The 26,148-nt window shown below is 39.7% G+C and overlaps 1 protein-coding gene across 1 annotated transcript in view; it reads left to right on the top strand.

Moving 5' to 3' along the window:
- Positions 1–26,148, top strand: part of CPM (carboxypeptidase M) — a 41,403-nt gene that overhangs the window by 13,264 nt on the left and 1,991 nt on the right. Inside the window, exons 2-7 of the mRNA XM_081330184.1 lie at positions 9,725–9,881; positions 13,328–13,425; positions 18,950–19,122; positions 19,967–20,151; positions 23,688–23,858; positions 25,344–25,496. Coding sequence (XP_081186310.1) covers positions 9,725–9,881; positions 13,328–13,425; positions 18,950–19,122; positions 19,967–20,151; positions 23,688–23,858; positions 25,344–25,496 — 937 coding nt within the window. The remainder of the gene's footprint in view (positions 1–9,724; positions 9,882–13,327; positions 13,426–18,949; positions 19,123–19,966; positions 20,152–23,687; positions 23,859–25,343; positions 25,497–26,148) is intronic.

Below are 26,148 nucleotides of genomic sequence, written 5' to 3'. Positions count from 1 at the left end.
ATAGAGACTTTTTCCAAAGAATGCTGAAAGGCTTTGTTGAGGTAATCAATACAAAGATGAATATACATGTTCAGTTTTACATTAGTCTCAGTTGGTCTTGGAAGAGCAGAATTGGGTACCAGAATTGATGCAGATCATGCATTCTGCGAGCCTAATAAACTCCAAAATATTTCTAGTGCATTTTGAAGCATAAAGCTGTAATATATTATCTTAACAGCTCCTCAGGAAAGGAATCAGATCTCATTTCCCATTACTAATAATCCTTTATAGTTAACTGATAGGTAGGCTCTAGGTCAGGGGTGTCAAATTGTCAGCCCGCGGGCTGGATGTGTCATCCGAAAGCCATGCCCACCCCATTGCTGGCAATGGCAAAACTGTCCCGATACGTTGTGCGACGTCATGTGACGTTGCGAGTTTGACATATCTGCTCTAGGTTCAGTTTTACTGCTAGCTCATGGTCTTTAATGGTCATTTTTCCATGTGTTATTCCCATTTTGAAAAACATATTAATGTACACATTTGTTCAATTTGATTTGTTTAGACCAGACATGTCAAACACAAGGCCCGGGGGCCGGATCCGGCCCGCGAAGTGGTTTCATGTGGCCCGCAAAGCCTTCCTGTAAACAGTGAGGGAATGGCCCCCACTGCCTTGGCCCTGGCCCAGAGACCCTCCTTCTGCCAGAGACCCTCAGATCTGTCCCACTCCTGCCCAGGCCCCCATACGCACACTTGATGCGAACGATGTAGAGCTGGCCACGCCCACCCAGTAGGCCATACGCACTCTAGCCACGCCTACCCAGTAGGCCACGCTCACCCAGGCCATACCCACCCGGCCCCCTGAGGGCAACCGCAATGCTGATGCGGCCCTCAATGAAATTGAGTTTGACACCCCTGGTTTAGACTCAGAATGGCTCATAGAGTTTTTCCTAATATTAATAATCCTGTATTTAGCATATATAGTCTATGTCCATTAATTGTGAATAGCTCTCAATCTAAATTATAAAAAGTAGAAATATACCTCAGGCACTATAAATAAGTCTGAATAATTGAAAATTGCCCCCATATTTGATATTCTTCCAGAAGTCCCTTAAAACTTGACTATGTCAGCAGGCCTATGCAGTTTGCTATAGGCACCAAGCTTGAAATCAGGAGACTGAGCTCTAGTCCTGCCTAGAACTAGGTGTGAAAGCAGGCTGAGTGACTTTTGTACTCTCAGTCTAAGCCTCGAAGTGTTGTTGTTATTGTGTGGAAAATAGGAGGAAGAAGAAGTGTCACTACCTCAAATTAGTTATAAAAACAGTAAAGGTGCGAAGTAAATAAAATGATAATTTCCTTGTTTTTTTCATATGGTTCTATCTTTGATGATTTTATAGAAAACATTGTAATTCTGCTTCTTGTCTCTTCCAACGGTTCTCTGCTGTTAACTTCCTTCCTTAGATCTTTGTCCCTCTTGGCTTTGGCATCTCATATTGGCAAATTTAATTATGGCCTGACATCCAGTTTGATTTCTTCTGTTTCTTGCTCTCTGGTATTCTCTTTTCATATTCATTCTTAATAACTCTTTTGATCTCATTCCACAATTCCTTTGTTCCTCTTCCTATCAGTTAGATCCAGGACTTCAAAGTGATTCCTCAGGAAACTTCTTGAAAATGATGGATGTACATTAAGGTCATATTGTGGAAACTGGTTGGCTTTATTTCTTCTGCTTTGATTTGACTTGGAACTTGCACACAAGTATTTGTGATATGTTCTATACTGATCTCCTGGCCATGTTTTCCTATTATAACTGAACTCTTCTATCTCCTTTACCAATAATAAGGTCAGTTTGGTCAGGGAGATATCCATTTATATAAATGTTTTATTTTTTATTTTTTTATTTTATTTTAATTCCATTTATATCCCACCCTTCTCCGAAGACTCAGGGCGGCTTACACGCTTAGCAGTAGCCTTCATTGTATGTATATGCCTGCTTATTAGGGCTTTCACACACACCCCCAAGCGGCATTATTACAAAGTCAGCTTAATTGCCCCCAACAATCTGGGTCCTCATTTTACCTACCTCGGAAGGATGGAAGGCTGAGTCAACCTTGAGCCTGGTGGGATGCGAACCTGCACTAATTGCAGGCAGCTGGTGTTACTTAAGGAGGCATTAGCCCACTGCTCCACCAAGGTTTTGATTGTCTGAAGATAGTGTTAACAATGAGTCATTCTCCTGCCTCATTTCTGTTTCCTAGATTGTACAATCCAAATGTCATGGTTCCGACAGATGAATCTCTTCAAAAGAACTTTGAGGCATTGTTTTCCTTAAAGAATCTTTTATTCAAGAAACAAAGTATCGGCAATACATAATTGAAGCCAAAAACTGATTTCCCCTCTCCTAGCACAAAATAGCAAAGCACAATTCCCTCCTCCAATTAACAGTCATAAATCACATTCCCCAATTAACTTGAAGCGAGGGCTTTCTCCCCATCTCTCCAGCCCGCCAAATCTCTATCAACTCTGGACCTAATAACCTTGGGTTCCCACAGCTGAGTTATTGTTATAACTAGCTGGACTCTCATCTACATTCCCCCTCCCAGCATCAATGAACTCTAAAAGCGATAGAGAAAAAATGGCTACATTTCCATCTGTTGTCAAAGCAAGAACATCCGATGTTAGCAGCATTGACACCAATTACATTTTACTATTGTCTATTTCCAACTTTAGCATTCTAATTTCCAACTACAAGCACCACATCTTGCTTGTACTTTCTGTCAGGTTTAGATTGAAGTTGATCATAAAACTTATCAACCTTCTCTACTTCTGCACCAGTAATTGGAGCATAATCTTATTACTTGATCATTGGTGGCATTATATCCAAATACTGTCTTAGTTGTATCTTTTCTTCATTTTTGCTGTGTATGTGTCCAGTTTCAGTCCCTTTCAATTTACTAAGATATCAACATGGAGTTGATTTGTTTTATCTTTCATTGTGTCAGGTGTTCCCATGTACATGTTTCTTGAATTCACATAAGTGTGATGGGTGGCTATTTGGCTGATAAATAAATAAATAAAATTCTATGTTCCCATTGTAATTGTTTTGCAGCTTGAGATTTTCTTTTCCTGAAGGGCAAGTTGAGCAAACAGATGTCTGAAGGGCTTTATTCTAGTTGTGTCATAAACACCATTAGTACTCTGAAAAACCCCTTCATGGATTACTGCTTTGTCGTGGTGAAGGGGCTTGCGTAACTCAATGAAGCTATGAGCTATGCTGTGCAGGGCCACCCAAGATGGACAGGTCTTAGCAAAGAGTTATGACAAAATGTGATCCACTGGAGAAGGAAATGGCAACCCACTCCAGTATCTTTGCCATGAAAACCCCATGGACAGTACCAATGCTGGCAGATAAGCTCCTCAGGTTGGAAGGCGTCCAATATGCTACTGGGGAAGAGCAGAGGGCTAGTACTAGTAGCGCCAGAAAGAATGAAGTGACTGGGCCAAAGCCGAAAGGACACTCAGCTGTGGATGTATCTGGTGGTAAAAGGAAAGTCCGATGCTGTAAATATTTTTTCTCCATAGGAACCTGGAATGTAAGATCCATGAATCAAGGCAAGCTGGACATGGTCAAACAAGAGATGACAAGACTGAACATTGACATCTTAGGAATCAGCAAACTAAAATGGACAGGAATGGGTGAATTTAATTCAGATGACCATCAGATATACTCCTGCAGGCAAGAATCCCACAGAAGAAATGGAGTAGCCTTCATAGTCAATAAAAAGAATAGGAAAAGCAATACTGGGATACAATCCCCCAAATGACAGAATGATCTCAGTTCGAATGCAAGGCAAACCATTAAATATCACAGTAGTCCAAGTCTATGCCCCAACCACTGGTGCTGAAGAGGATGAAATTCTATGAAGCCCTACAGCACCTTATAGAACTAACACCAAAAATGATGTCCTTATCATCATGGGAGATTGGAATGCTAAAGTAGGAAGCCAAAAGATAACCGGAATAACAGGCAAGTTTGGCCTTGGAATACAAAATGAAGCAGGGCGCAGGCTGACAGAATTCTGTCAAGAGAATACGATGGTCATAGCAAACACTCTTTTCCAACAACCCAAGAGATGGCTCTATACATGGACATCACCAGACGGTCAACACAGAAATCAGATTGAGTATGTGCTCTGTAGCCAAAGAAGGAGAAGCTCTATACAGTTAATAAAAACAAGACCAGGAGCTGACTGTGGCTCAGATCATGAGCTTCTCATTGCAAAATTTAGGCTTAAATTGAAGAGAATAGAGAAAAGCACTAGGCCACTCAGGTATGAACTAAATCATATCCCTGATGAATATACAGTAGAGGTGACAAATAGATTTAAGGAATTAGATCTGATAGACAGAGGTTCACAACATTGTACAAGAGGTAGCAACTAAAACCATCCCAAAGAAAAAGAAATGCATGAAAGCAAAATGGTGTCTTAGGAAACTTTGCAAATAGCTGAGGAAAGAAGAGAAGTGAAAAGCAAGGGAGAAAAAGAAAGATATACCCAATTGAATGCAGAATTCCAGAGAATAGCTAGAACAGATAAGAATGCCTTCTTAAATGAACAGTACAAAGAAATAGAAGAAAATAATAGAATAGGAAGGACCAGAGATCTCTTCAAGAAAATTGGAGAGATGAAGGGAACGTTTCATGCAAAAATGGGCATGATAAAGGAACAAAATGGCAGGGACCTAACAGAGGCAGAAGAGATTAAGAAAAGGTGGCAAAATTACACAGAAGAACTATACAAGAATGAGCTTAACTTCCCTGAAAACCACAATAGGGTGGCCACTGACCTTGAGCCAGTCATCCTAGAGTGTGAAGTGAAATGGGCCTTAGGAAGTCTGAGCAACAACAAAGCTAGTTGAGGTGACAGTATTCCAGCTGAGCTATTCAAAATCTTAAAAGATGATGCAGTAAAAATGCTACACTCAATTTGCCAGCAAATTTGGAAAACTCAACAGTGGCCACAGGATTGGGAAAGATCAGTTTACATTCCAATTCCAAAGAAAGGCAGTGCCAAAGAATGTTCAAACTATCGCACCATTGCACTCATTTCACATGCTACTAAAGTTATGCTTAAAATCCTACAAGCTAGACTCCAGCAGTATGTGAATCGAGAACTACCAGAAGTACAGGCAGGATTTCAAAGAGGCAGAGGAACTAGAGATCAAATTGCCAACATACACTGGATCATGGAGAAAGCCAGGGAGTTCCAGAAAAATATCTACTTCTGCTTCGTTAACTATGCTAAAGCCTTTGATTGTGTGGATCACAACAAACTGTGGCAAGTTCTTAAAGAGATGGGAGTACCAGACCATCTTATTTGTCTCTTGAGAAACCTATATGCAGGCCAAGAAGCAACAGTGAGAACTGGACACGGAACCACTGATTGGTCCAAAATTGAGAAAGGAGTCCGGCAAGGCTGCATACTGTCCCCCTGCCTATTTAACTTATATGCAGAGCATATCATGAGAAAGGCAGGGCTAGATGAATCAAAAGTTGGAATTAAGATTGCCGGAAGAAATATCAACAACCTAAGATATGCAGATGATACCACTCTAATGGCAGAAAGTGAAGAGGAACTAAAGAGCCTCTTGTTGCAGGTAAAGAAGGAGAGTGCAAAACTTGGGTTGAAACTCATGGCATCCGGCCCTCTCAATTCTTGGCAAATAGATGGGGAAGAAATGGAGGTAGTGACAGATTTTATTTTCCTGGGCTCCAAGATCACTGCAGATGGGGACTGTAGCCAAGAAATTAAAAAACGCTTGCTCCCGGGGAGGAATGCTATGGCAAATCTAGACAGCACACTAAAAAGCAGAGACATCACCCTTCCAACAAAAGTGCCTATAGTCAAGGCCATGGTTTTCCCAGTTGCAATGTATGGCTGTGAAAGCTGGACCATAAGAAAGGCTGAGCGCCAAAGAATTGAGCCCTTTGAACTATGGTGCTGGAGAAGACTCCTGTGAGTCCCTTGGACTGTAAGGTGTTCAAACCAGTCAGTCCTAGAGGAGATCAACCCTGACTGCTCTTTAGAAGGCCAGATCCTGAAGTTGAAACTCAAATACTTTGGCCACCTAATGAGAAGGAAGGACTCACTGGAGAAGAGCCTAATGCTGGGAAAGGTTGAGGGCAAGAGAAGAAGGGGACGACAGAGAATGAGGTGGCTGGATGGAGTCACTGAAGCAGTAGGCGTGAGCTTAAATGGACTCCGGAAGATGGTAGAGGACAGGAAGGCCTGGAGGAACATTGTCCATGGGGTCGCGATGGGTCAGACACGACTTTGCAACTAACAACAACAACTCTGAAAGATCCTCAGCAATTCTTCAGTAGCACCTTGAGTGCTCCTAACTTGAGGAGCCAAACATCCTGCACTAAATCATTTTATTTTGTCCATCCATGTGATTTTCTAGGCAAAAAACAGTAGTTTGCCTTAGCCTTCTTCCATGCAGAAAAAATAATGCCTTTGCTTTTCTCACTAATAATCTGCCTCTAGCATCTTCCTGTATCACAGATATAGGTATGTTTGCTTTAGGTAGGCAGCTGAGGTGGCCTTCATGCCTTTGGTGACCCTGCTAGGAGAATATAATCTTGACATAAGTACCCTGCATTCTTTGTTCACCTCTCCCAGGACACATACACAAACTTTCACACTGAGGGAGTATAATGGGACTGAAAAGGTGTTTGCTGTTCCTGTTCCCTATTCCTATCTTGCAGCCTCTGACTTGCTGTGAAATCATGATGTTGTAATTTCATATGTCCAGAGTACATTAGATCATTAATGAAACCCTAGGTTGATGCCATCCCCTATATTCTAAGTCTCTCCAAGTGGTGGAAAACATCTGCTAATTATAGCAGTGCTGTGATTAGTAAATGGTTTTGGTAAATAATTAGACTTTTGGATTTAACTTCACAGTTTCTTCATGCTTCCTCATCAGTAGACTGGAAGAGCCCTAAACTAGCAAGTAAATCTACTCCCAAAATCTGCTATTTCCCAGATCACTGGATAATTGGTTGACAGGCTCAGATATTTGCAGATTTGGAACATATATATTTTCCTGCTGTACCCACCATGTCCACAAGCTGTTGGGCAACTGAATGACTGAAGGATGCCTTGTTATAAGTTACAGGTGAGATGAAGGCAGTGCCATAAAGACATGGCAGAAAAAACGGAAGTTGTCAACAGTGTCCTGTGTTTTATGCAGCAGAGATAGACCTACAGTGAGAGAAAAAATTATTTATCCCCTTCTGATTTTGTACGTTTGCCCACTGACAAAGAAATGATCAGTCTATAATTTTAATGGTAGGTTTATTTTAACAGTGAGAGACAGAACATCAACAAAAACATCCAGAAGAACACATTTCAAAAAAAGGTATAAATTGATTTCCATTTTAATGAGTGAAATAAGTATTTGACCCCTTCGCAAAACATGACTTAGTACTTGGTGGCAAAATCCCTGTTGGCAGTCACAAAGGTCAGGCATTTCTTGTAGTTGGCCACCAGGTTTGCACATATCTTAGGAGGGATTTTGTCCCACTCCTCTTTGCAGATCCTCTTCAAGTCATTAAGGTTTCGAGGCTGACGTTTGGCTCCCTACACAGATTTTCTATGGGATTAAGGTCTGGAGACTGGCTAGGCCACTTCAGGACCTTAATGTGCTTCTTCTTGAGCCACTCCTTTGTTGCCTTGGCGTGTGTTTTGGGTCATTGCCATGCTGGAATACCCATCCATGACCCATTTTCAATGCCCTGGCTGAGGCAAGGAGGTTCTTACCCAAGATTTGACAGTACATGGCCCCGTCCATCATCCCTTTGTACAGTGAAGTCCCCTTACAGAAAAACAACCCAAAGCATAATGTTTGCACCTTCATGTTTGACAGTGGGGATGATGTTCTTGGGGTCATAGGCAGCATTCCTCTTCCTCCTAACACAGTGAGTTGAGTTGATGCCAAAGAGCTCAATTTTGGTCTCATCTGACCACAACGCTTTCACCCAGTTGTCCTCTGACTCATTTGGATGTTCATTGGCAAACTTCAGACGGGCCTGTACATGTGCTTTCTTGAGCAGGGGGACCTTGCGGACACTGCAGGATTTCAGTCCTTAATGATGTAGTGTGTTACCAATTGTTTTGTGGGTGACTATGGTCCCACCTGCCTTGAGATGATTCTGGGCTGATTCCTCACCGTTCTCATGATCACTGAAACTCCACAATCTAAGATCTTGCATGGAGCCCCAGACTGAGGGAGATTGACAGTTATTTTGTGCTCCTTCCGTTTGCAAATAATCGCACCAATTATTGTCACTTTCTCACCAAGCTGCTTGGCGATAGTCTTGTAGCCCATTCCAGTCCTATGTAGGTCTACAATCTTGTCCGACATCCTTGGACAGCTCTTTGGTCTTGGCCATGGAGAGTTTGGAATCTGATTGATTGATTGATTGCTTCTGTGGACAGGTGTCTTTTATACAGGTAACAAACTGAGATTAGGAGCACTCCCTTTAAGAGAGTGCTCCTAATCTCAGCTCATTACCTGTATAAAAGGGAGCAGAAATCTTGCTGATTGATAGGGAATCAAATACTTACTTCACTCATTAAAATGCAAATCAATTTATAACTTTTTTGAAATGCGTTTTTCTGGAATTTTTTTTGTTATTCCGTCTCTCACTGTTAACATACACCTACTATTAAAATTATAGACTGATAATTTCTTTGTCAGTGGGCAAACATACAAAATCAGCAGGGGATCCAATATACTCCTTTCCACTTCTTGAAGGCAAATGCGGCACATCGCTGTTTCAGAATGCCTCTGACTGATCAGCGTCCAATACAGAAAACTAGGGTCGTTTCCTCCTCCCCCTCTTCTCCTAATATTGAATTTCGCTGCTGCTATCGCAAGAGAGAGGAAAGGAACGAATGGGGTGTAAATTGGAACTGACAGCAGCAGGATTTGAAGAGCCCTTGTCGGAATGCGGAGTAATATTCCGAAATGCTAAGTCAGGGGTCTTCAAACTTGGCCCTTTTATGACTTGTGGACTTTAACTCTCAGAATTCCTCAGCCAGCTTTGCTGGCTGAGGAATTCTGGGAGTTGAAGTCCACAAGTCATAAAAGGGCCAAGTTTGAAGACCCCTGTAAGTGAAGCGCGCCTCAGTCCCGGGAACCGGCCTGCTCTGCGTATGCCCAAAGCCTTATGGAGCCAACTCGGGAACGTTTCTTCCAGGCGGTCACAACTTGGCATCTGGCCGAAGGAATCCGGGCGAATCGCTCTGCTTTGTTTCGCGCGCTGTTTGGCTGCCGGCAGGGCTCTCGAGCAGGGGTAGGCCGAGTTGGGGAAGAGGGGAGGGCTATCAGGGCAAATCAGTCTCTTCTCACTGGACTGGACACCGCCTGTGTCAGTCAAATAAGGCCCCGCCCCAGCCCTCCTGGCTCTTCGCCCTTTGCAGTTTGGCGCAAGCAGCCGATGTCAGCGGGTTTTGCGGCTACCTGAGAGAGACTGGTTGGCTGCCGTCGCTTCGTAAGAATAAGGCAGCGCCTGGCAAAAGTTGCCCCCTGTCCCTTCTGCCAGTCGGCTTGCTGCTCCCTGAGTTCGCTGTCGCTGCCGACTGGGCGCTTTATTCGCTCGACTTAAAACTCTTATAAGTCTCGTCTGTGCTGTCCTCCCCCCCCGTGCTTATTTCCTTGCTCTACTTCTTTGGAGTAGGAGATGGGCATCTTCTCCCTGCTTCTTCTGCTGCCTTTGGTATCCAGCTTGGATTTCCGCTACCATGACACCAAGGAGTTGGAAGCTTTTCTGAAGGAGGTGCAGAAGAATTACCCTGCCATCACTCACTTGTACAGCATTGGCAAGTCAGTACAAGGTAAGGCTGGGTGGGGTGGATCTTAGGCTGTTTGCTCCGGCCTGTCTCCAGCCTGTTTGCCCAGCGTAGAATTTAGCATTTGCAAAAGAAAAGAAAAGGAAAAAAGACAGTATCACCCAGAGGTCTGGCCTAAGCACCGTTGCCTGGAATACAGTGCCACTGGAACCATTGTGCAGCCACTCCGGATACAGTAGGCTACACCTCCTACCACCTCTAGTTATTCCTAAAGGCCTAAGGGTTATCATGGGAGAGTGTCCTCATCCAGCTGGAGGGTCTAAGAGTTTGAAAACAGCTGCAGTATCTCCACTTCAGGGAAAGAAGACAGCTGTTACTTTTTAAACATAGCATTTTATAAGGGACCCCACATGTCGTCCTCTGTCATAAGTAATCCGAATCTTCCCAGCTTTTTTTCTTCATCCCTCTCTCCGATTAAAAAAGGAAATAAGTGCACTAATGTATCTGGAGTGGCTGCATATTTATGTCCTGCCCAGAATCGTTTAATAGTGAGATGGGAGGCATATAAATTTAATAAATAAGTTATTAAATAAATGAAATCTATTTGTAGCTTCCATCAAGTCTTAGTTCCTAATATGGATTTAGTTATGTTTCAGTTATTTAAATGTTATTTTTTTGAATCTTTCATGAAAAATACCCAATATTCTGAAATTCTCATCTCCCAATCAATCTGTTTAAAACCTTCTTAAATCAAAATCTATTTTTTGCTTTTTGCCAGCTATACAACATTTAAAATTCTTGAAGGTCCATTTAAAATTTCTTAAATCTGAAGAAGGTGGAATTCATCAGGTATGTCAGATTGAGCTCAACATTTTGAAAGTGTCTAATATCCATAAAGTGATTAAATTGAACATTCCCCACAAATGATTAAAAAGTCAGTTTAACTGGCTTTGTGTTGTTATGAAAGTCAGTTTTTTCCCTTGGCTCTTGGAGCTCAAACCTGGTAGAAACCATTATTTTACAGTCTCCTCATGAGGAGCTGACATTCAGAGTACTTGTGGGCAATTTCCTGATTTCTCTTTCTCTGGAGAAATTCAAAGAATCTGTCTCCTTTGCAGTTTTGTTCTACATGGCTTTGTCTCCATTCAGTCATTGAGTCATATTTGGTCAGCCATGACTCACATTGGAAGTTCAACACAGGGGTGAACCCAAGAGTCTCTAAGCTCTTTGCCTCATTGACCTCTTCATGAAGTTCCAGATTGTTCATCAATCCACAAATATTCACGTTCTACAGAGACTCCAAAAAATTAATTGACTCTAGTCAACCTTTCAATATTTATCCAAGCACATATTGATCCCCAACAATTTCCTGACTCACTTTTGATCCCCAGACATTTATTATTCCCTTGGATTGTCCCATTGATCTTGAGGGGATCAGTATTAACCACATTGGCGAACTGTTCTAACTGAAATAATTCAGTTGCTGGAATTCTTGTGACCTCATTTTTTTCATGTTAAAGTGTATTCTGTGAGAATCATGCTTGGAATAGAATCTTTTTCATTTAGGCAGCTGCGAAAGAGACTGAAAAAAACCGTGTCTTTTTCCAGGCAAATGTGGTTGTGTCAGTCACTCTTCCTGAAATCTATTCACTTTGCAGGTTTATCATTGTGAGGAAAATAGAAGGAAGAATGAATATTAGGTATGTTCCCTGCCTTGGGTTATTTATAAAAATAATAAAGTAAAGAAAGAAAAATAAGTAAAAATAAAGTAAATTTTAAAAAGTGAAGAAAAAGAAGGAATTTTAAAAAATAAAAATTATAAATAAAATAATAAATTGTATTGATATTTTTGCAGCTGTTCAAATTTAACTTGTGATTCAACAAGATAACCAGATTCCTTTCAAATGCATTGCTGCTCAGTATGGTCTTCCCATATAGTATAATTCCTTTTATTTCTCCTTCCCAAATGTAGTCCTTTAGGTTTGCCCCTGGTGGTCCAGTTTGATAAGGTCCTCCTAAACCTTGATATTGTCTTCTAAGGCGATTACTATTCTCCCTACTTCCATATCATCTCCAAATGTGAACTGTGCCTAAAATTTTGAGCACAGCCTAGAGAGGATGTGTAGAATAGATTTTTCAGTCAGTTCTGTATCCATTCTAGATAGCACATCTGACACATATTTTGCCATCTTTTCTATTAGAATCTCATCAGAAACTTTGTTAAATGTTTTGCTGAAGCCAAGCATTCAAGAAAGTTTCCATGATATTCTAATAGATAATAAGATATATACTATCCTCAGCATTCCCTTGGACAAATAATCTGCTTGATCTGTCAAAAAAGCAGAATCAGTTTAATAAATTCCTGCATAGCTTGGGAGCTGATACATTATTAAGAAGATTTTTTTTCAAAGACATCAACAGCAAAGGTTGGATTGATAACTTGATTTTGACTTAGAGTATAATACATGGGGAAATGAAAGCTTAATTCTTCCTTCTCAGTTTAAAATCCACCAAAATAGTTCTCCTCCTTCCATCTACTTCTTTTAAACTTACAAAAATAGTTCCCTTTGCAATTAATTGCCATAGGCTTATAGCTACATGAGTATAAATGAGTGATTTTGCTAGATTTATAAATAGGGAAGGAAGGTTAAGCTTCGTCTCCCTAAATACTGCAGGCCTTCCATTCTTCCAAACAATGCTTTTGTTTTCCCCCCAAAACAGTTTAGAGAATTATATTATACTTTATTCCTTTCAGTAAATGTCAAACAAAGTAAGCCTAGCTTGTGACACACTTGGGAAATTCAGCCTGCTTAACTTCCTCTGTAAATACTGTTAAAAGCTCCAATTCATTTTAATAGGGGATTGAAATGATCTCCCAATAATATAGGTTTAAACAGAAATCTGAAGTGCTACTTCAGTTTTTTATCTCAGACTTGGTCCAATGCAGAGATCGAGTAAACCAGTAAAAATGTTTTAAAAAGGAATTGTTCGTTTCAGCTACTCTGGGAAAAATGGTTTGTGCAAATCTTCCAAATGTTTCCAAGTGTTCAAACAAGGATTTGTTTTAATATTAGTTGCATATTACATTTGACCTTTTAAACATTTGCAGTCCTTTGTTGTCTTTCACTAAGCCTTATTAATCTGACTTCTTGTTTATCTTTTTTTGCAGATTTCTTGTTCATATATTTTTTTAAACTTAGCTCTCTTCAATAAAATTATTTAGTTATTATTAATGATTATTTTAGGAATGAATAAAATTTTTATATTTTTTAATTTAAAATGTTTTGGTTTAAATAAAAGAAAAAGTAAACATTGGGCTTTAAATCTTCTGAATAACTGCTTACGTTTAAATCTCAGATTCAATGCCATGACAATGAATTAAAGATAAGACAATTTATTCTAGCTCTCCATTGTTTATTTGTGTTATTATTTTACAACTGTGTGCATACATGCTGTATCTATGTGTATGTAAAATTCTTTTCCACTTAAAGGTAGAGATCTCTGGGTTCTTGCTCTGGGAAGGTCTCCAACCCAGCATAAGATTGGCATACCAGAGTTCAAGTATGTTGGTAATATGCATGGGAATGAGGTACGTCTATAACTTTAGTTGTTGTGGTTTCCTTACAGCACTGTTTATAGGAAGCACCCAAATTATATACATATGGGATGTATATGTATATACATATACATTTTAATCTTTTATCTAAGCAGCCAAAAAAAAAGACTGACATGTTCTTTTTTTCTTCAAAGATTGTACAAAGTTATAAAACGCTACGAGAGAGAAAGAGGTTTGCTAAATGCTACATGTTTTCCTTAATTGCATGAAATAAAAAGTTATATTTTGCTATTAATAATCAGTCAATTAGGCCCCAAAACATAAGAATATATTAAGCACAGAATACAAGGTGAAGGGGAAGTATTCACTTATTTATTTGTTTGTATATTTCTATTTTGATGACACCCAACACTAAAACAACTGTGAGCAGCTCACAATATAAGAACTAAATGCAAGTTAGTAAAAATACAATAAAGGAAAGTGGAAATTAAAGTAGAATTAACAGAAAAGAAATCCAGAGCACTTGCATCAAAACATATGAATATCTCTAAGACAGTCATATCTAAAGAATAAAATTCCTATCAATCCACTTGATGTCATAGGTGGACTATTCAGTTGATCCTAGTGCCATGCAGAAGTCTATGGCATCATGATGTCCATAGCGGGTACCTACCTGCTCTCAAGCCTCGCCCGGAGAGCTGGTAACAAAGCAACCGAGATGAGTGCCGAGTGCTCAGGAAAAGCGTTTAATGAAGACAAGCAAACGAAATCCAAAGGAAACAAAGCTAGCGTTGGCTGCAACCAACGCTGTTAAATACATGTTGCACATACACGCCCACGGCCCACCCGACCGCACCCACATCCGCCCATCCCCTATTTAAGAAGTGTCCCTCCCAAACACCTCCTTTCGTGTCCCGTCCCGACACCCGGCACCCTACACCCCCCAGGTGAGTCCCCGCACACAGTTCTGCCCCCCCACCACCAGATGCCACCCCCACACCCGTCCCCAAGGCCGGCGTCTCCCGCCCCAGCTCCTGCCGCTGGTCCCTACTTTGTGGAGCTGCTGGAGCTTTGGCCGTGCTGACCCGGGCACAGGCTGCGCTCCCCTGTTCCAGCTGCTTTCGGGGACCAGGCCGGTGTAATGGGCCCGTCGGCACTCCGGCAGTCAATCCCGTGGCTGGTCCGGGCCCAGGGCTCCTCGAGGCCGCCGTCACCGGCAGGAAGCGGCCAGACCGGTGTGCGCGTGCTGGCCCAGGCCTAGGGCTCCTTGAGGCCACTGTAACCGGCAGGAAGTGGTCGGGCTGGTGTGTGCGTGTGCGTGCCGCCGAGGCTCCAGGCGACCTAGCGCGCGTGTGCGCATGCGCGCAGCTCCAAGCAGCCCGCCGTCGCCGCTGCTGCCGTTGTGGTGCAGAAGCGGCCCGCCTCCGGTCGAGAACGTCGGGGCACGGTGCAGGACAGGCATGGGCGCGGAGACATGGTGCCGGTGAGCGTCGGGCCCGCGGTGCCGGTGAGTGTCGAGCCCGCGGGGCGCGACACCTGCATGATTTGGGACTATAGTTGCTGTGATAGAACATGGAGGTTGAAGTCAGCCAAGGAAATGATAATAAGGTAACATTCAGGATTTGCAGAGAGATGCTGGTTGATACACTAGCAGCAACCAAAGGTCCTCATTGTGGCACAGTTCCATTCAAAGAAACTAACCACCTCTGGAACAAGTGCTTGGTTGCGAGCGTCTATAAGATGTCACAACTAATGAAGCCCTGAAACACAGGTGGCCAGCTTTTTCTTGGATTTCATCTCCATCATGCCTGATTCAATAAACCATAACAAGGCTGTGTGTTTATTCACATATCATAGATGGACATGGGCATGTTCTGTATAGACTTGGCATTTACCAAAACCACAAGGGATCAAAATGCCCAACAGTTAGGCCACCTGGACAGGGAAAAATGGCTTAGGTTATATTACTAAATAGTTATATTACTGACCTCCGATAGTCGATTCAATTTATAGTTATTATAAAGCAGTAACATTAATTAGCTCTGTATTGTATTACATATTGGTCCTATTGGCAAAATTTATAGAGCCCAAGCATTAGGGATGTGAGAACATGCCATTAAGTGGTGTAGTGGTTAAGGTGCTAAACTAGAAACAAGGAGAACATTAGTTCTGCTCCTCTCTTAGGAATGGAAGTGATCGAGATAGTCATTCTTTCTTCTGCCCTAATCCACCTTGGAGGGGTTATGTTGGGAAAATAGGAGGAAGGAGCATTATGTACACCACCTTGAATTGGACAAAATAAAGGCAAGATATAAATGTAATAAATAATCCAGTTGCTTAATATGTGTTTATGTTAAAACACGTTTATTCATAAAGGAGTGCTTGTATAAGAAATTCCCATTTTTAATACAATGAATAATGTAATATCACAGTAACAAATAATTTGGTCATCTGAACATAGACAAAAAAATAATAGATTTTTTCCCCTGCCTAGTTCTAAAAATATATTAGAGGAAGATAAGCAACTATTCAGTTCCCGTTTGCACTTTGACTTGTAGAAATATGTGTGACAATGGAGCGAAGGATAACTATTAAAATTCATAAATAAAAACAATAACAGTTAAGTGTTTTAACTATGCAATAGGTTTGTCTAGGTCAGGGGTAGGCAACCTTGGCTCTTTTATGCCTCATGGACTTCAACTCCCAGAATTCCGCTGACTCAGGAATTCTGGGAGTTGAAGTCCATGAGTCATAAAAGAGCCGAGGTTGCCTACCCCTGGTCTAGGTGATACAGGATTCCTGGAAACTTTCAATACAGGAAGTCTCTCTACAGTCCCTTCAGGTATACTGGACGTAAATTGCCATTATTGCCATCCAATGTAGCAAATATGAAAAATGTCACCCAACAACATTGATTTAAAGGAGGGAGGGTATTTTGGCTGGCTGGTTTAGGAAAAGGGTTTAAGTAAGTATAAGTGGCAGAGTGATTAAATAGCTATTTAACTAAGTACTGTTACTATATTTGCTACTTCATTGAAACCTGAGAAAAAAACCAAAATATATAAATTGTAATTTTTAAAACAAGTCTCCTTGTTTTCCTTCTTAAAAACATTAAGCAATAACATAGTACTATGGTGGAAAAGATTGGGAAGCCTTACACCCTGCTGACAAAGAAGCATCATTTACAGTTATAAACTGCCATGCAAGCACAATGCTTATAAATTGTTTACAGCCTGTTCCAAGGAAAATAATAAAAAACAAACAATTTGGGAATTGTCTATCTGCTGTTAGATTAATTAAATTAGTATTAGAATTCTTTCAGAGGCTCTTGTTATTCTTTACAATTTTTGAATTTGTCAGGATATTTAGATAATGTTATCACTAAAAAAATTATTATATTGATGTTGATCTAGTAGATCTCTGCATTTCTATCCTCTGTTGAGGGTTCTGATCTAGCAGACTGTTGGTTGAATAGGAAGAGCAATCCTTATCAATTCCTCCCAACTTTTGTAGCCCCCATTCTTTCTCTTCATCCAAAATGGACTCAAAACTTGCTGGGGAGATACAATTACAATGCTTAGACTGCTTAGGGGTTAGACAATCGGTCAGAAGAGTATCCAGCTTCCAGACTGGACAGAGCGATGTGAGTAGGTCCCTCAAGGAAGGTAATTTGGTCAAAATAGTGTTCTTTATCTAAGTCACAGTCTATACAATATGGATCAAAATTAAATAGTGTTCTCAACATTTTTCCCCTTTATTTTGTTTTTTAAGTTATTACTACTTTAATTATTTTGTATTATTTTTAACTACTACAATTTATTGGATTTTTCTGCTTTTCTATTATCTTTCTTGGTCTCTCTATCCATACAATACAAATAAACTTACTGTAATAAACTTTTTAATCCTAAATGGCTTCATCTAGAAACTTATCCTTTTGTATTTGTTCAGGCATTTTAGTATTATTTTAAGTAGTTACCTCATGGTAATATGGGCGGCTAATACATTTTATAAATAAATAAATTTTATGCATTTTGGCCTGATTTAATTGTTGAATTTTTTTGTTTTTTTTAATTGAATTTTTATTTGTGGATGGGAACTTGCCTTTAACAAAAATACATGATATTTACTTGTCCTTTTAGATTATATATTTTTCTTCCTAGTAATTTAAATGATTATCAGAAGTACTTAAAATGGTTAAAATCACACATGATATAAACTCTAATGAAAAAAAAACATTCTTGGATACACTGAATTTATTTTTCATTGACAGCTGATGTTAAGGAAAACAGGCTGGCTTCTATTATGAAATCTGTTTCAATAGCTGAAATAATACATGTTGCTAAAACATTGCATGATTTGTTTTTTGCTTGGCAAGCTGTGTGACTTCAGCTATTGTGGTTTGTAATCCAGGGGTGCCCAATCTGTGGGCCGCGTGAAGGGATGGCCAGTGCTCGTGCACACTCGTGCTAGCGCCTCCCCGAGCATCCTGCTGCTGCTAGTACCGCCCCACCCCAGAATATCCCACCGGCACTAATACCACCCATAGCGTCCTGCCAACACTAGCGCCTCCCCATTTGCAGCACTCGCTCCCATGCAACCCCGTTTGTGTGCGTGCCTGTGCTCACATATGGCTGTTTGTGTGTGTGCTCACGCATGGTCCTTTTGTGCGTGCACACATTGTGGTGTCAGCCTTCCCTTTCCAGGCCGCCAAACCAAAAAGGTTGGAGACCTCTGTTGTAATCCATAATTACAGATAGTTCTCAACTTACAACAGTTCAGTTAGTGATGCTTGAAGTTATAATGGCACTGGAAAAGGTTATGACTATTTTTCACAGTTACGACTATTACAGCATCCATGTGGTTACATGATCAAAATTTGGATGCTTGGCAACTGGTTCATATTTATGATGGTTGCAGTGCCCCAGGATCCCTTTCTGCAACCCTCTAACAAGCAAAGTCAATGGGGAAGCCAGATTCAACAACCATATTACTAACTTAACAATTGCAATGATTTACTTAACTGTGGCAAGAAAGATCATAAAGTGGGGCAAAATTGATTTAACAACTGTCTTGCTTAGCAACAGAAGTTTTGGGCTCAATTATGGTCATAAGTCAAGGACTACCTATATAGTTTAGTATATGGCTAATAACTCAATTGATTTCAGCTGATCATGGTTAAACCAAAATTATCACGATACATGAATCTACTGAATCTAAGATGTATTTGTATGATTATATGAAGAATACCCTTGAATTAATAGGTATGACCATAAATTAAGTTGATTTTTTTTACATATATCCATTAACTAGGTACGTACACTATGGCATTTCTCTGTATGTGGTATTAGGGACTGTTTCAGGTAAATAAGCTAGCCCATGTTTTTTTCTGACTTCAGTTTTCATGGAGATTATTTGTAAATTGAAAATATTAGCCATCATATTATTTGCTTGTTTTATCTTACTTCTGTATCATGTGATTTTTTCCCAACTAATATTGGTTTGCTGCCTCTTATTATCAATTTAATTTGAGTACTTATTCTTATGCTTCCCTACACAGGCTCTTGGGCGGGAACTGCTCCTGCATTTGATTAAATATTTGGTGGAAAGTGATCAACGTGATCCAGTAATTACAAAACTCATTAACCACACACGGATACATATCATGCCTTCAATGAACCCAGATGGGTTTGAAGCATCAGTAATGTTTGAGTGTGCACCCACAATTGGCAGGTAAGAAAAAGGCAACCTAGAATATAGTGAGGAATGTCTTGAGTATGTTTCCAACATGCTACATAACCCACAATATATTTAGCAGAACAATTTTGTAGGTTCAGGTTTTAGCTAACATATCAAATAAAGTTACACTTTCTTGAGCAGGAGTAGAAAATTTTAGCTAACCTGATCTTTCCCACTTACCTTTACATGTAGCAAGAAATATTTTATTAACTCACAAGGAGGCTGGGAGCAAGGGAATGGTAGTTTGTGAGTTTTTGCAAAGTTCTAGGATTTCATGTTATCCTGCCCTCAGTCAACAAGAATAAATATTCATCATTCCTCTTCTAATGCTTGGATCATCTTTAGATACTGCTTCAAAACTTATGTGCTTCTCTGAATTAACTCTTATCAATACCTCTCATAATCATGTCCATCTTTCATTCCCAATTAGTGTAAATTTCTCTGCCGGTCTTTAACTTTCCTTTGATTAAAAGAATCCCCCTTCCCTGTGTTCCTCTGAGACAACTGTTTCTATTACTCTTCCTCCTGGTTTACACTTGTTTGATCTCCCTACAGGTTATCTCTTTGTTCCTTAGATTTTACTTATTTTATTATCTACTCATCTTTGCTCTGTTTCCTTGGAATTGTTCTTTCCTTATCTACCTGATAACAAACCATCCTGCCTAGTTATCAAGATACTTTTAGACCACCTTTCCTGGTGAAGCCAGTTCAGGTACTGTTACTATTTCCTACAATTCTGTCAGCATTAGCATAGCCTCTGTGATTCAGTTCTTATGACTGAGCTCATATATTTGAAAGTATATTAAAGATTATATAATAACAATGTTATCTCTTCAAGGTACAATGCTAATAGAAAAGATCTGAACAGGAATTTTCCTGATCATTTTACCACCAATAATCAAATTATCCAGCCAGAGACTAAAGCAGTTATGAACTGGATAAATACTGGAATGTTTGTTCTTTCTGCTAATCTGCATGGTGGAGCACTGGTTGCAAGTTACCCCTTTGATAATGGCAATCCTGGTAAGCTAAAGCTTAAATGACCATAAGGATACTACAATAAACAGCTCTCTATTCTTAATTAATGAACTTATTAATAGCAAATAATAAATAAAAATAAGTTAATTTTGGATTTTATATATATATATAATCATATATAAAATCATATATATGTACAGACACACACACACACACACATTCAGTACTTTAATTTACCTATCAACTCACCAGCACGTTTATTTGTTAACTTATGCATAGTTTTTATAGATCACCCACTTCCAGAGACTTAGGGTGGTATCCAAAAAAAAAGGAATAATAAAAAGCATAAACATTCAGCTTAACAAACTAACTTAGGCTCCATTAATCCAGTCCATGATTTATCTAATCCAGTTCAATTCCAAGGCAGGGACAGTTAGAAAACTAACATTTTATATGCATATACATACTCATTTGCATCTAAATTATTAGAAAAGTGTGAATATTGATATATTTTTTAAATGTCACATTTAATGGGATTTGTCACATGAAATCAATAATAATAATAATATAATAATAATAATAATAATAATAATAATAATAATAATAATAAATCTTATAATTATAATAATAGCCAGTATTCTATAGGTAGCAAATCAAGCTAAATTTCCACTAAAATACAGAAGAGAGTTTTTTCTTCATTCTGAACTGACAGAGGGAGAATTTACTGCAACAGCCAGCATGATAAATGTAAAAATGTGAATTGTGAAAGAAGTGACTATAAGAACAAAGCTAGTAGAAAAAGAAGAGGGAGGATCTGCTGTGACATCCTCGTTGTGGAAAACCCTTCCCACCATCACCAGGAATGCAAAAGAGCAGCATATCCAAATTAAAGCTTCCCTAACAAATTGCTGTTAGCTACCATCTGAATATGCATGATGAAAGACAGCTCACCGTTTCACTCAGTAATTGCTTCCCTGATTGAACTACTCTTACCATCAGTAGGTTTTTCTAAAACAAACTTAGGAAAACATTAAACTGGAATTTTCTTTCTTGTAACTTATGAATGTTAATTCATTGCTTGCACTTTGGAACTAGAAAAATATATCTTAATATTCTCTGCACTGCTTAGTTATTTTCCTTTTTTCACAGTCATATATATCCAGTCCCCTCAATCTCTCCTCATAAGACTTTGTTTCCAGTTCCTGGAGTATCCCCGTTGTGTTGTTGTTTTTTTGGGGGGAAAAATCTCATTCAATTTCTCTGATTTTTAAAAAAATGTAATGCCCAGAATTAGAAACAATACTTAATGTAGGCTCTGACCAATGAAAAATACAGTATTTTTAAATTTCTCATCACTCAGAAACTGTTCTTCTATAGATGGAGCTTAAAATTGTATCAGTCTGATATATGGAAAAATAAGTAACCCTTAACTGCATGATTAGGCTGGATGCATCAAAATATGCACTTGAGTCAAATAATGAAGATTTCGTATATTATGGCCCTGAAAGGTAACGAGAAGTTTTAACTAATAAAACTCTTAAAGATCCAGACGGTGGAGAGATTGGTGGAAAAAAGTATAGTAAATCAAACAAAAGTCCAGGACAATGGATTGTATTATTCTAGATTCAGATAAAGAATGGAGAACAAAGTTAGGAAAGCAGGCCAACAAACCAGAAGTTCAAATGAGACACTACCAAGGCATGAACTGTATGGCCATTTCAACAGTAAGAAATGGATAGATTTTCTGCACATTCAGGAGATAAACATTGCAGGTTCTTGTGGCTTTATCAATCAAAGGTTTCAGATAAAATTTCTCCTTCATAAAAACTCCCAAATCTTGCACCAGTGGTATAGTATTTTCCCGAATATAAGACCCAGTCTTATTTTTTTTGCCACCAAAAATGTATTAGGGCTTATTTTTAGGGAATATCTTATTTTTGGGAAGTGGAGCTTCTCTACGCATCCCACACCTGCTTACTTCAGGGCCCCCGCACCCAGGCTACTCTCCGCTCGGTGATCCCGCCGGATTAGTGACCTGGCTGCCCAGCCGCCTCTTCCCTTTCACTCCCCTCCCGAGCTGGACAGCCATACTAAGGATAGAGCAAGGGCCTTACCCGGTCCCTCTCTACTGTTTCGGAGTTGGGGGGAGTGACGGCGAAAGACTCTGCTGCCGCTGCATAACAGCCACGTCTGCTGCTGGAGGGGCTTTCTTTGGTCCCCGCAACTCCTGCTTCACCCCGCAGATCAGCTGTGGCAGCTGCTCCTTCTCCTCTGCCAACTGTCCTGTGGCTTGTGCTGTGGCTGGGGGGGGTGCAAGCTTCCCCTGCCTCCTCCCTCTGCCAGTCCTCCGTCACCACCACCACACTTTCTTGCTGCCCTCCATTGGCCCGCTTCTCGCTTCTCAATTCTGGGAATGGCAGCCCTGTTTCCTGCCACTTTCCTCCCGGCAGAAGGGAGGAAAGGAAGGATGCTAAGCTGCGGGAAAACAATGCAAGCTGGAGCTGGGCAAGGAAGGCTAAGGCCCCTGCGGGAAGCAGATCCGCTCTTCATGGGCTTTGCAGAACCATCGGGGAAGGGGAGCCTGGTCTTCCTTGCCCAGCTCCAGGTGATCTGCAGGGCGAAGCGGGGACGACGGGGACCAAAGAAAGCCCCTCCAGCAGCAGAAGTGGCTGTTGTGCAGTGGTGGCAGAGCCTTTCGTCATCACTACCCACTGGCTCCAAAACAGTGAAGGGGGACCAGGTAAGGCACCAGGTAAGCAGGTGCAGGACATGTGGGGCAGCTCACCTAACCCCCACCCCCACCCTAGCTTGATTTTTATGTGTGCGCCTCGCCCCACCTCTTGCAACCAGAAGGCAGGGTCTTAACTAGGGCTTATTTTGGGGTAGGGCTTATTTTAGGTGCATGCTAGGGCGTATTTTCGGGATAGGTCTTTTTTTCGGGGAAACACAGTAATACTACAACTGACAGTTCTGAAAAGCAAAAAAAAAATGGGAGAAGGATGATCAGAATAAGAGACAATAAGCTCGGCCCTCTCCATATCTTAGTTGTAAGGTGGTGAGAAACATCTCAACTGCAAATTTAAATGGGAAGGCAACAGAAAAGGGATGATCATGTCATATCATTCATAATCAGAATAGGGAATGACATCTGGATGTCATCAGCATAAATACTATGATAGTTTAACCAAAAAAATAAATGAGAGCACCCAAAGACAAACTGTACAAGGTGAACAGATGATTGAAAATTAAACTCAATGGTTGAGAGCAAACTATTTGTTGTTCTATTTTGGGGGTGTGATGGCATGGATTTTGAGATTAAAGGATCCATAGCATCATCTCATTTTTCATACCTCTGTATTTACTTCTGCTGTTAAAAATTTCAAATTTAGAGAGGCATTAGCTGTTTTCAAGACACTGTGTCTAAGTACAATCATCTTTTTGTCCTTGTAGGAGAAAACTGAAGATTCTATGGGCTGTGGAAGATCTGGAAAGGATTTCTATTTCTATTTGTATATTTGTGTTTGTATATTTATTCGTTAAATATTAATATGAATTTCACTGCAACCGCCTTCTTTCTACAGTTACAATTGATGCAAATGGTGTTAGCAAAACAGTGGACAATGATGTTTTTGTTCATCTTGCAAACACATATGCTAAGAATCATCGCACAATGAATAAAGGGATTGTGTGTGATGATATGACTTACTTTAAAGATGGCATTACGAATGGATATTCCTGGTATACAGTGAAAGGTACAATTTTCTATTATTTCCTTATGCCTCTTCTATTTCTTTAATAGTAGAATACTTACAGATTTTAAGATCTTTGTCATCCGTAAAGAGTTTGAAGAACTCACAGTAGTGAATGTTGAGATTAATATGGAATCCAATAAGGATTAATTTTATGCTAAAAACAGAGATAGGTTTTCATATACTTTTGGGGACAAAGATGAAAATAAGGGAGAGCGGAGAACTATTTATGGCATATGAAGGAGTAAAAGAATTTGCATTCCAAAGCTATATCAAGAAGTATTTCTACATAAAGAATGTTTGTGCTCTGAAAAAAAAATCATGAAAGTATGGAAGATAGAATGGTACAAAATGAGTTTGTATAGATGCTTCTTGCATCTTAAATTGTTTGAACTTTTTCCAATGTACATTTGGTTGAACAAATAAACAAGCTAAAACACCTATTCAGACTAACATCTAAATTGCATTCAACATTACTGTATTTGTATTTTTTTAGCATTTTATATGCCTGATCTTATGTGATATGTTATGCCAACAAAAAGAGGTATGAGAAGAAGGCCGAAGGAGCAATAGTGCACTGCTCCCATTTCTAATCACCCTATGATACCACAATTACTTTTAATAAGAGTGTAGCCTTTTGTAATTTCCTAGCATGCCCAAAACCTTGAGCCACAGACGTGTCTTAATAGCAATAGTCCATCCTCAGGTATGACATATTCTTTCTTTGTAGTCCTTGAAGTTCTTCTGTCTGAAGTTCTTTTCTTCTTCTCCTCTCCTGACTACCACAGTTCTTCATTTTCCACATTCCTCAGTTTAACTTCAGATTGGCTACATAAAAACAAAGGCATTTTAATTCTTACCTTTCTTTAAACAGAATTGTAGACCTCAAATCCTATTTAAAAATGTAGACATTTTTGAAATGTATCTGTTGCTATTGTCTGCATCAACTTTATTTGCTTCCACATGCAAACGTGGATACATTTGTAGATGTTATCAGTGCTTTTTTTGTAAAAGAAAAAGGTGCTGGAACTCACACGTCATACAACCCGCCTTGCCTATCCTACAAGATTCCATCCAAAAAAGGTGCCGGAACTCCGTTCTGAGCGTTCTATGAGAAAAAAAGCCCTGGATGTTATCTACTGTATGCAATCAGAATAATTATAGTATGTTATGGTTGATTGCCATTAACTAGAAAAGAAGTGCTAATTACATGAGTAAGTGGAAGCAGTCATTAGACAATACCCGTTGTAGTGATAAAATAATTAGCATTATCATTAATTATTTGGAGTTGCAAAACCCGATGGTGACATCTGCAGAGAAGTTCAGTTTTGGTGTTGTCCAGCCTCATTCATGATGCAGAAATGCTTGCTTGCAAATCAAGAGCACACATTAGTGGATGAGAAGCAATATGGAAGTGATCAGGGGAATAATATGCTTGCTTATTTTTTGACTGACATTTCAGTAATGTAATTGAACTTTTTACTTTAGGTAGCATGCAGGATTATAATTATGTTTGGGGACAATGCTTTGACATTACATTGGAGTTATCATGTTGTCACTATCCCTTAGAAGAGAAGATTCAAGATTTCTGGGATAACAATAAAATTGCTTTGGTTGAATACATTAAACAAATTCATCTAGGTGAGTCAGTTCTGCTGTATTTAGCTTATTGGAATCTGATATCCTGTAAATCTTGTGGAATAAATTACTTAAAGGACAATTTATATTTGTTGGGTTGTTTCTACAAGAATTGTCACTGGTAATATTGTTAAGCAAGTCCAGTTTCCCCAATTAACATTGCTTGTCAGAAACTGGCTGGGAAGATTGCAACTAGTTGTAAAATGTGAGCCAGTTGCCAAACTTCTGAATTGTGATCATATAACCACTGCGGTTCTGGGACCCTTGTAACTTCGAGGACAGGTAGAAGTCACTTTTTCCAAAGCTGTCATAAATTGGAACCATTGTTAAGTGAGCAATTGTAAATTGATGACCAGCAGTATTGACAAACCATCCTGGCAAAATAATATCCATATAATCACAAAGAGTCAGAAGTGGCTGAATGACTGAATAATAAAAGTACATTTACAACTACAAATTATAGTTCACACATGAACATGAAGTACGTTTCTCTTTTCAAAATGTCCATTGGTATTGTCTACTTATTGTTTATTCATTCTACATGCTCACTTCATTTTAATGTATATGTGCTGACAGACAGTTCTTTGACCGATGGGATCCAAAGTAGGCCCTGTTTACCACCATAAGTAGGAGGAGCTTCTCTAGTGGAATGAGG

Source organism: Vipera berus, assembly GCF_964194415.1.
Source record: "Vipera berus genome assembly, chromosome: 6".
Classification (NCBI taxonomy): Eukaryota; Metazoa; Chordata; class Lepidosauria; order Squamata; family Viperidae; genus Vipera; species Vipera berus.
This window is presented reverse-complemented; position numbering and strand designations above follow the sequence as displayed.